General features: G+C 42.3%; 2 protein-coding genes across 2 annotated transcripts in view; one reads left to right on the forward strand and one right to left on the reverse strand.

Annotated features, from left to right (window-relative positions):
• chka (choline kinase alpha) overlaps positions 1 to 2,639 on the reverse strand; it is a 34,713-nt gene extending 32,074 nt beyond the window's left edge. The window contains exon 1 of the mRNA XM_085914762.1: positions 2,463 to 2,639. Coding sequence (XP_085770888.1) covers positions 2,463 to 2,487 — 25 coding nt within the window. The 5' untranslated portion in view covers positions 2,488 to 2,639. The remainder of the gene's footprint in view (positions 1 to 2,462) is intronic.
• A 179-nt stretch (positions 2,640 to 2,818) lies between these two features.
• Positions 2,819 to 11,550, forward strand: LOC147056123 (uncharacterized). Its single transcript, XM_085915186.1, has 4 exons — positions 2,819 to 2,891; positions 6,463 to 6,524; positions 7,103 to 7,725; positions 9,452 to 11,550. Exons 3-4 carry the CDS (start codon positions 7,195 to 7,197, stop codon positions 10,037 to 10,039), a joined length of 1,119 nt encoding a protein of 372 aa, XP_085771312.1. The 5' UTR covers positions 2,819 to 2,891; positions 6,463 to 6,524; positions 7,103 to 7,194; the 3' UTR covers positions 10,040 to 11,550.
• Positions 11,551 to 11,663: the final 113 nt, after the last annotated feature.

Here is an 11,663-nt window from a genome sequence, read left to right on the forward strand (position 1 = left end):
CCACATTTAAGTCACAAAAAAAGAATGCTCAAAAAGGAGTAGGAAGAAGCAGAGCTTTTTAGATTCCTTTCTCACTGAATCCATTAAACTAATAAATCAACATATATTTCAATAAAACAGAATACAAGTGGTAGCAATTCCAAACTTATTTTCTGTTTCCTTTTTACCTGTGTGTAGTCAGTTTGGCTATTTTTCTTTTTTCTCACACATGTTAAGAAACCAGTTTTTATACACTTGTTTAAACAGTTTTATGTTTGTGCTATTTTTGTGCTCATTTTCTAGACCATGAAGGTTATATCTTGCTCTGTACATAATTTCAGCTGTCCAAGTTTGTGTTTTTATAAATAATGTGTTCGTATGCTCCCGATATCCTTTGTTATTGATTATTCTTATTGCTCTTTTTTGTAACATGCACAATGGCTTTAGGTTGGACTTGTAGGTGTTACCTCATAATTCCCCACATTAACTCAGATATGGCAATATGAGTGCATTATCGAGAATATTTTGAGATTTGGAATCCAGAAGGTTTCTTACTTTCCTCAAAATTGCAAGTCTTTGGCATTTTTGTTTTTACATGATTAATGTGTGGTTTTCAGCAGATTTTATTGACAACAATCACACCCAGGAATTTTATTTCAGAAACTCTTTCTATAATAACGTTGACAGTTTTCACTTCGAAATGAGGGTTTGACTTATATTTTCCAAATACTATGAGTTTTGTTTAACTCAAATTCTGTGACAACTTTCAATTGTATTGGCCATGATATAGCCATAGGTGCTGAACTGGCAAAAAAAATGAAATGAAAATTTGGTTGGTTGTCAGATAATTATGCATAATTCATCACAAGGGAGTCGATTTTAAGCATGTAATATACTGTGGATGAAACACGTGGCAGACGAGCAGCGCTGTGTTAAATACTTTCTCGTGAAGAATTGTATTTCTTGCACTACGACATATTTTCCCATCTCGGATGCTTTAACAAAGCAGTAGTTTTAACCCACTCAAGACCGTGGAGATGGCAGTGGACTTCAGGAGAGGCCCTTCATCATTTTCACCCCTCACTATCCTCAGTAATGCTATTCCCTCCACAGACAACTTCAAGTTCCTGGGATCCACAATCTCTCGGGACCTGAAATGGACCAGCCACATAGACTCTGTTCGGAAGAAGGCCCACCAGAGGCTGTAGTTTCTGAGAAAGCTCAGGAGGTTTGACCTACCATAGAAGCTGCTGAGGACCTTCTACACTGCCATCATCCAGTCGATCCTCTGCACCTCCATCACTGTCTGGTTTGGATCGGCCACCAAACAAGACAAGTACAGACTGCAACGGACAATCGGGACTGCGGAAAATATAATCGGGACCAACCTCCCATCTATCCAAGACCAGGAAAGGTGCAAATAACATCTCGACAAACCCTTCTCACCCAGGTCACAGTCTGTTCGAACTACTCCCCGACGGACGGCGTTCCAGAGCGCTGTACGCCCAAACCAGCAGACACAGACGCAGCTTCTTTCCCTTGGCTGTCGCTCTGATGAACTCACACCACTCATAGAGTCTCAGAGACATCACTGGGCAATAATATCCTGTTCTTGCCACTTAAATGTTGTTAGTCACCTAAATGTTGTTAGTCATGACTAAGTCCACTTAAATGCAGAGGCTGAGATCAACCGGAGTCAAATTCCTTGTTTGGCATGGACAAAATCGGCCAATAAAGCTGATTCAGATGGAATATTGAGCGGAGCGCGCCCTCTAGGCCTCGACTTTACATAGTACAAATACAACCGGCGGCTAGTGATGGGAATTCCAGTTCTTTTAGGTGAACGGAATCTTGAGAATCAGTTCATTCAAAGATTGCTTCAAACGAATCGTTCAACAAATTGTCCCCCTCCCCCCCCCACTGATCCAATTTCTCTCTTTTTTTTTTTATACATCCCGTGGTAACAACCCATACACATCAAACACTACAACTACACAACCGCCCCCCCCACACACACACACACACACACACCAAATTATTATATATAATAATAATTGGCTCGGGTAATTAACACATTTCTTTCTATAATACAACACCTACACACTGATCCGTTCTCGCGATGAACCGGAAATGCAAATCACTCACTGATTCGTTCGTTGGTGAACGGGAAATGCAATCCACGACACGGTCGTGAACGGGAAGTGAAGAGGGAGCAACAGCAATATGGACATGTTCTATCAGGGTGGACAATCTCTGTACAATATGATGCTCATGTATGTACAATTCTTTTATCATTTTATGCAAACATAACTCCTCAATCAGAACACGAATACAACACACATAGGCAAACACACACGCACACACTGGGGGGTGCCGCCCCCCACACTCAGGTACGAAATGGTCATGTGACAAGTTCCCGCCTCAGGGACGAAATGGTCATGTGACAAGTTCCCGCCTGTCCGGACAGTATAAAACAAGCTGACCTGGAGACAGAAGTTGTTGTTTCATCTGCTGCCGTGCCTTGTGTATTGACCGCCATTAAACAACCCAAGATCTTGCCAATAAAGAACCAGCTCCAAACTCCACACCTTTGCTTTCCTGGCTCAACAACGGACATCCCGCACAACACGCAACAGAAGTTACGTCATTTTCTTCTCCGTTTTGTTTTGTTTTACGGCGAGGTGGCACCAGCTTCAATGCGCATTACTGTCACCTACTGGTTGAAGTCATATGAACTGAAAAAAGAACGAATCACTTTCGGAAGTGATTTGTTCACTCTCGTTCACTGAAAGATTCGTTCTTTTGAACGAATCGTTCACTCAGGAGCCAACACTCATAGGGAGTGATCACTATCCAATTATGTGTAAAATGGACGTTGGTGTGGCGTTGAACGTAGAAGATAGGAGTGGAAGGTGGGTGTTCAGTAAGGCCGACTGGGAAACCTTTGGGGTACTGAGTGATGCATTTCTCAGTGCAGGGCGAGAACCTAGTGATGTGGAGGAATATGAATTAGAGGTGCGGCAGTTTATTCTTCTCGCGGCGGGGACTACAATACCCAAAAGTACAGGCAGGAATAAGAGGAAAGCAGTCCCATGGTGGAATGATAAGTGTGGAGAGGTAGTTAAGAACAGAAATAGAGCTTTAAGAGTGCTGAAGAGGACTCATAATTGCCAACATCTGATTGAGTATAAGAGGATGCAGGCAGTGGTCAGGAGGACTATCAGAGAAACAAAAAGGGCCTATTGGAAGGAGTACTGTAGTTCTATTGGGAGGACGTCTACAATAGGTGAAGTGTGGGGGATGATTAGGAAAATGGGAGGTAATAGGAGGGAGTGGGGTTATCCAATCCTCTTGGATGAGGGGCAGTTAGCTATAACAAATGTGGAAAAGGCAGAAATGATGGTGTACACTCTGAGCAAAGTACGTAGTCCCAATAACCTGGCAGAGGAAGAGAGTAGGAGCAGAGAGGAAACTAAAGGTGTGTATGCAGAGGCTATTCACAAGAAAGGTTTATTGGAAGATAAGTATAATGTCCCATTTACAGTAGGGGAATTGAGGAGGGCGCTGGCTAAATGTAAGAACCCGGCTCCAGGTAAAGATGGGGTTTGTTATATCATGTTAAGACATTTAAGGGATGTGGGATTGCGGAAGTTGTTGAACTTGTATAATAAAGTCTGGGAGGAGGGGAAGATCCCATCAGGGTGGAAAGAAGCGGTTATTATACCCATTAGAAAGCCAGGGAAAGATGCAAGCAATCCGGCAAATTATAGGCCTATAGCCTTAACATCGCATATGGGTAAATTAATGGAGAGACTGGTGAACGGGAGACTGATGCATTTTATGGAGGAAAGAGGACTGATGGCCAGCTGTCAGAGTGGATTTAGAAAAGGGAGAAATACTACTGATTCACTGGTATGCTTGGAGCATGAAATCAGGACAGCTCAGGTAAGGAAAGAGACGGTTGCGGCAGTGTTTTTAGATGTTGGGTTGGAATTGGGGGGTTAGATCACCAAAATGATTCCCGAGCGCGGCGCCGCTGCTGCTCACTGCTCCCCTCTCCCCCAGGGGATGGATCAAAATCACATGGGGATGGGTTAAATGCAGAGGACAGAGCCCTTTGAGACTGCTTGTGATTTAGGGCTATATAAACTTGACTTGATTGATTGATTGATGTAGAGAAAGCGTATGATATGCTGTGGGTGGACGGACTTTTGATAAAGTTGCACTTACTGGGGGTAGGTGGAAGTATGTTTAATTGGGTAATTGAGTTTTTAAGTAACAGAAGTATTCAGGTTAAGATAGGCCTAGAAATCTCCAGGAGGTGCTTTGTTAAAAATGGGATCCCGCAAGGAAGTGTGATAAGCCCGTTATTGTTTAATGTAATGATTAATGATGTTTTTACAGACCTGCACCCAGGAGTAGGCAAGTCATTGTTTGCAGATGATGTGGGTTTGTGGAAGAGGGGGAAAAATATGAAACATATTGTGAAGAAGGTGCAGGAAGCTGTAACGCAGGTAGAGAATTGGGGAAGGAAATGGGGTTTTAGTTTCTCTGTAGATAAGACTAAGTGTATGTTTTTTACTAGAAAGGTTGAGGAGAGTATGCAGGTGCAGCTGTATGGAAAGAGCTTGGAGAAAGTAAAGTGTTTTAAGTTTCTGGGAGTATTTTTTGATGTAAGGATCACGTGGAGGGACCACATTACATACGTGATTTCTAAGTCTAAGAAGGTTTTAAATGTTATGAGATGTCTGGCTGGAACAGAGTGGGGAGCAAGTAAGTCGTCTTTGAGGCAGATATATGTGTCCTTGATAAGATCCAGAATGGAGTATGGAAGCGCGGTTTATGGGTCTGCGTCAAAGTCCCAGTTAGCTAGGCTGGATGTAGTTCAAGCGGCAGCATTGAGGGTGTGCACAGGGGCTGTGAGGTCTTCTCCAGTGTGCTCATTGCAAGTGGAGGTAGGAGAAATGCCACTCAGTTTTAGAAGGAAGCAGCTCCAGGCTAATTACTGGGTTAGCCTGAGGTGCCAAGGGGATGACCACCCAGTTAAATCGGCAATTCAGGCGAGCTGGGAGAGAGGGGCAGGGAGGGGGGAAAGCTTTGGGTGGACTGGGGAGACAGTGGCGCAAGAGGTTTACGGCATGAATTTCTGCCCAGTGGTATTGTGGCCAGTGACTCCTCTGTGCCAGCTGAGAGCCCCAGAGGTTGATCTAAAGCTGCTTGACGTCAAATTAAGGGACAAAGAGTCAAATCCGGTGCGTGAGCTTCAATGCAGGGTGGTGGAGAACTACTCTGACCATATACTAGCCTTTACGGATGGTTCAAAGGACCAGGAAACTGGGGCTACAGGGGCAGCATTTTACATAAGTAAATTGAATGTACAGTCATGTAGGAGAACATCAGACAATCTAAGTGTGTTTACTGTGGAATTGGCTGCTATCCTGATGGCAGTGCAATGGGCGGAGCAACTTGTAAATTGTAATTTCTTGGTGTGTAGTGACTCTGTGTCTGCGGTTAAAAGTATTGGGAGGGGCAGTTCTCAGAGCCGACAGGATCTTATTCAGGAAATTCTTTTGGCTGTTAGGGATGTCGCAGCGAGGGGGGTTAATAGCACTGATGTGGGTTCCAGCACATGTGGGTATCCTGGCAAATGAGAGGGCTGACAACCTGGCAAAAGAGGCAGTGAAAAAAGAGCGTGTGGAGACCAACATAGCACTGTCTAAGTCTGAGGGTAAAAGTATTGTTAGAGGGAAGTGATGCTGCAGTGGCAACAGCAGTGGGAGCAGGAGAGCAAAGGGAGGCACCTGTTTTCAGTGTGTAGTAGAGTGGCTGAGTCAGTTCATGAGTGTGGGAGGGGAGGGTGGAAAAGGAAGGATGAAGTGATTATTGCCAGACTGAGGATGGGACACACCTTTCTTAACAGCACTCTCCACCTTCTGGGGAAACATCAGGATGGGCTGTGCTCTGTCAGGAGGAGGAGACGGTGCGACATGCTCTGCTTTCCTGTAGAAAATATTTCGGGCAAAGGGTTGAGTTGGTGGAGAAGCTGCAGACAGAAGGGCTTGAGGGAATATCTGTGAAAACCATTCTGGAAGTAGGGTCAAGTGGGAGGGGAAAGCGCTGGTTTTTTGAGTTTTTAAAAAGCACAGGTCTGGTGAAGAGAATTTAGTGTTGTGATGTGAAAAAAAAAAAGTAGGGGCGGCAGTGCAACTAATAGGATGCAAGCTGCCGTTAAACCTCAACGAAGAAGAAGAAGAAGAAGAAGGAGCCAACACTACCGGCGGCTTTTGATGACATCATGGGCAGTGTACCCCTCTACATTAGCGCACAAACGCAACAGAATTTGCCAATTACCGCTTCATTTAAAATAGTTTTGTCCCCTCCGTGCTACCAATACCAACACCCGAGGGGTCTCTATTCAATTTACGGTACAACGAGGAAATAAATAGTTTTGATCGGAAACGCCTTTGTTTTCTTTTGCATTAGCTAGCAGCTAGCAGGCTAGCTTCCAAACTGCATTGAGGGTGCCGAACCTGTTCTACCAAAAGGTAAATACACGGAGTAAACATATTAGTAATGAAAGTATGTAAACTGCTAGGGAAGCTACATATTGACTTAAGTTATTAGCAGTAAATGTGTCAACTTAAATTCGTGTAGACCAGACATGCAGTATTTAAAATGTTGATCAATACATTGTCTTGGTAAACTATAGCCCGTGTATGTGGTTGATGTTTGTACCAATTTGAGGAGAAAGGTCTCTCAATTCGAAGGACACATGCTTTATTGAATGCATTTGTGTGGTTAACTAGTATATACAGTACGTATCCTATATTTGAGAACAAATCGAGTTGATTATCCCGTAGAATTGCACAGATGTGTGTATGTGCAATACATTATCACTAAAGAATAGCACAGAAAACTACTAAAACATTTGATTCATCATAGTCTGTGTGATCAATATTGATTTGACTGCAAACGCATATAGAGAAGCTTCCTATAAGATTATTCTTTTCATCCCTTTGTAAAACATACATAGGCCTTTCAAAAGAATAGTGATTTTGTTTTTTCCCAATAACCAAACAAATGAAATTCCTATCTGACATGATTTGCTTTTCACCTAATTAAGCTGATGAGACAGATTTATGGCAAAGCCACACCACAAGACTTTCCGGTGGAGATTCTGACTTCCACCATTGGCTACTGTTCTGTGCTATCAACATGTCCCCGCGGAAAAGACCCTTGGCTCCTGTAAACAACCGCCGCAAAGCGGGGGATGACTACTTCCCTTTCAACTTCCTGCCAGTGGAGTGCCAGCTACATGTGTTGTCTTTCCTGAATGAGGTGGATAAATGTAGCTGTGCTCTGGTTTGCTTGAGCTGGAGTTGCCTTGTTCGTTCATGGAAGCTATGGCGGGTTGCTGACTATTCCCGTCGAGGCGTCTTCCACCTGGGGCAAGAAGGGGTTCTCGTGTCCAATCGAGAGTTTGAGAGGTGGAAATCCTGGGTTCACCTCTACACGCACCATCTCATCTCGCGCCGGGCCAGTCTTCTCACACTGAAGGCCAGCTTTGATTTGGGGGATTGTGGTAATAAGTGGGGTGACCTGCTAAGCCACTTGTTGGATAATGTCCACTGCAGGGACCTTGGTCAGCTAGACCTCAACTGGACATTTACACTTCTTCAACCTCTGGATCTCAGGATGCACTCCAGCTCCAGTTCTCACCAGGACAGCATCACTAAGATGGACCAGGTAACACTTCATATAGAATGTATTTATTGGTTCCACATGAAACAGACAGGTAGTCAGCCATTTACAGACAGTCAGGGGCTGCTTAAATGTTGATATTTGATGATCATATTGATGAAAGATAAAACTAAAAAGTACATTTTTAGAAACATTAAACTACCAGTTAACAAATTATGTTTTAGTGAATTTTCCAGTTATGGAGGTGGAGTTATGGAGCTGTTTTGGATTTATTTTTGTTGCAAATTTAGGGGTGTGCTTCAAGGAAGGTACATATCTCAAGAAATGGGGTTCCACAAGGACAGTTCGATTTTACAGGTGAATAATTAGATATAGTTCGATTTATGGGATTATAGTTTGATTCAGTATGGTCCTGCTCAATTCAAGAGAGCATGCATAATGCAACGAGTTTCATATATAATTTTACAAACATCTGAATCAATTTGTCAGTACTGTGAATGGATTCATTTAAAGACCCAAATGCGAGGTCATTTACGATAATGCGAAATGCAATCTAGTTATGTCACAAGTAAAGTAACTAAACGTTATACAGCAAATAAAGCATAAAAAATAATTTCAATTTTAGTTATTTGACTAAATAGTCATTTTTGTGCAAGTGTACCACCTTTTCAGTGGTAAACTTATGTTCACCCTCCGCGCGTCGCATGACAGACAACCATTTGTGAAATTTAGTTTTCTCCACATTCCTATTAATACGCAAAGCCGATCAATATAACACTGCTGCTTGAGTGCTTGGACTCATTCCTTATGTGTCTAGAAAGTTGATCATGTCATTAATGCATGATGCCCTGCTGCGAGGTTGGCGTGAAGCTTTGAAACGCGACCATGTCAAGTTGGTTCCGAGGAGCCAGTTAACATGGGAGGGTATACACAAGGACTCAGGTCAACCAGGTCAACGTGTACCCTCGCCGGGTAATTTAGTTTGGCCATATGGAAAGTTATCTACTTTGTTTGCTATGTGTCACGATAGCACAGCGGTTAAGGCGGTGCTCAGTACGCTATACGCTATTTATTTGTGTCACGGGTTTTAATCCCGTTTATGACTTTTATTTTATATATTTTTTTAGTGTTTGCTGTATGTTGCAGCCAGTAGGAAATGCCCACGAGACGTCTCGTTCAGCGTTTTTATTGAGAATTTGAACAGTTTTGCAGTCAGGCAAGTTCCAAGTCGCTTGGAAAGTCAAATAAACAACAATTTGTTCGGAATAATTTGCCTCTTGTATATTTGGTTGTCAAGTGCCCTGCCATAACAGATAACCTTGGGTGTAGCGATAAGAGCGTGAAGTTTATTTGTCGCCACGTAGTAGTAACACAACACAAATTCCAGAAGTGCTGGTCATCACACCTACCTTTTTATAGTATAGACTGGACATTAAGTTATACATTTTAGGTGTCATTGTTCCCCATTTTACCAAGATGAAACTGGCTTTTTGAGAAGAAGCATACAGTGCTCCCTCCCAGCTACAACAACTACATATGGCATCAACATTCTGTTTTGCAACACCTGCTGTAGATGTTTTAAATAATAGGAAAAAGTGTTGAATTGCGGCTGTTTTTCAATTTTCAACAACCTCTTGGTTGTGTAAACATTTCAGATCTACCATTTTACCTTAAAGTCAGGCCATTGCTCGACCCCCCCCCCCCCACAGTTGTTTTGTTTGTTTGCTAATTCCTTCTTATTTTCCTGAACCAATGTCATTTGTTTTGACAGGTGACCAATTTCCAGGAGCTGCTGACCAAACTCACTCAGAGCTGTCCCCGTATCAGCAAGATGAGGTTACACTTTGACTGGTCAGATTTGTCAGTGTCTCTCCTCACCCAATTCCAGCAGCTCAAAGTGCTTGAGCTGAAGTTCTTCTGGGTCTTCAAAGGAGTGACTCCATCAACACTGCAGACTCTAACGACATCCCTTCCTAACCTCAAATCTCTGACCTTACACATCCTGGTGCCGCTTTGGAATCTTGGTATTTCCTACACTCTAGAGTCGCTGTCTTTGGAGTTCTTGGACGTGTCGCCCAGCAGAGGCCTGGTCTTCTCTTGTCTAAAGCTGCCTGCTCTGCGTGAGCTCAGAGCCAAGAAGATTGTTCGAGGCATTACATTGGACAGACGTACGAGGCTGAGGATCCAGAGTCGATGGCCCTGCTTGTACCATGTCCTTCGGGAAGGGACGCCAAGACTGCAGGCCCTCAACAACGAGAGACTTCTTCCGACTTGGAGAGAGAGGAGCTACGAGGAACTGTCGGCCATCCTGGAAGGCTCCTGTTACTGTGTCCAGCATCTCGACAGCTGGCTTTGGTAGCCAACCAACTCTGTAAATGTTATTTTATTCCTCAATTATTGTTTTACATTACTCAGTTTACCAAGTGGGACACAAATAAGTCACATCAGCGACTGTTAACTTTAGAGCATCACCAGCCACAATGGCTCTTGTTCAGAAAAGTTAATTGAGAGCACTGGCTAACCACGTAACAAAAACGCAAGGTGCAAGACTTCCATGGCAACAGTCACAAATGTACACAAGTTTGCTTTCAAATATGTCAGTGTTGTCTGGCCTATGAAGATTGAAACAGAAAATGTATTACTAAACTAGGTCATATATGAAAAAAATTAACTCAGAGCAGTACCGATAATGCAAATATGTAAAGGTGTGCATTTTTTATTTTGTATATTATTTATTTGTATCTCTGTATTCATTAATAAAGACCACAAAAACGCCTTTTCCAGGACTACCACCTTCTATAAAATCTTCAAATTGCAACTGGCTTCTGAATATTTTTTTGAAGAAATGCATTAAGATCTTGTGATTCTGATTCAATCTTGTTAAGAATGTAGATCAGCTCAGTCTGGGTTTAAGACCAACCTTTAATCAAAAGATGTGTTTATGTACTGGATGTGTTTATTCTGATTTTCCATTGCTCTCGTAGATGTGTATTCCTATACTTCAGTGAGTGAGCAATAATGTTTGCAAATTTTCAGATGAGGTTTAGATTATGCACTGTGGATGTAAATTATTTTATCCTCAACTGGATTTTATTTTGTCCTGAACAGGACCTTCAACTGTTTGACTCCTCCAGCTGAGAAACCCAAGCAATGCTCGCTTACACATGCTGTTCACTAAAGACCCTCATTGTCAATGATTTGCCTGTGAACACTTTTGGAGCGCTTTTTGCACAATTCTAGACTAACATTGTTGTCAGAACTAGTGGATTGTGATGATATCATAGGTTGATGTCAATATATTTAAAATATTCTCTACTGACCAATTATACTTTGATTGCTTTCTTTCATTTCCCCTTAAAACTGGTTTAAGTTAATTTTTCTGAGTTTACAGTTCAGCATATGTGATTAAACCAAGTCATTGCAAAATAACTTTGCAAACACTTATGGACTCCATGTACAATTTACTAAACAATGATGTGTTTTGTGTTGAGTTGGAGGCCCCAAGATTAAGACTAATGTCATAACAGTAGTTTAGGGAATATAAATGGGTTCAATTGTACTTGATTTTGTAAGCAATAAACATTTTTCTCTTGCGGCCTTTAAATCATTCAGTCCATGTTGTTGTGCCACCAACCTGAGAGTGAAACTGTTTCGGCCAGAATCAGGCAATTTAAATGATGGAGGGGCCCACCATTTTTTCAAAATCGCAACTGGGCAGCCCCAAACGACAGCACACTTCCTAACTAGATGTTTGACAAAAATTACATTTTAAATAAACCCACACTATGTGCATATGTATCTTTTTTTTTACTTGAACCAATGTACAGAAGACTATTGTAATGTTTCAAAGCTGAAATGCGTTTATAAAAGATCCACCTCTCACCAAAAAAATAACCACATACTGTGTGTGATTTGTTTACACTCTGTACAAAGGGCTCTCTTGCATAGAAGTACCAAGTCTGGCACAAAACTGCCAACACCAA

Source organism: Syngnathus leptorhynchus, chromosome 6, assembly GCF_054491065.1.
Source record: "Syngnathus leptorhynchus isolate UIUO chromosome 6, UIUO_Slep, whole genome shotgun sequence".
In the NCBI taxonomy this organism is placed as follows: domain Eukaryota; kingdom Metazoa; phylum Chordata; class Actinopteri; order Syngnathiformes; family Syngnathidae; genus Syngnathus; species Syngnathus leptorhynchus.

Excerpts from the sequence above, each read along its gene's own strand:
- LOC147056123 (XM_085915186.1), top strand. The coding sequence starts at position 7,195 with ATGTCCCCGCGGAAAAGACCCTTGGCTCCTGTAAACAACCGCCGCAAA. Across the intron at positions 7,726-9,451 it reads GCATCACTAAGATGGACCAG|GTGACCAATTTCCAGGAGCT; the intron begins GTAACACTTCAT and ends TTGTTTTGACAG.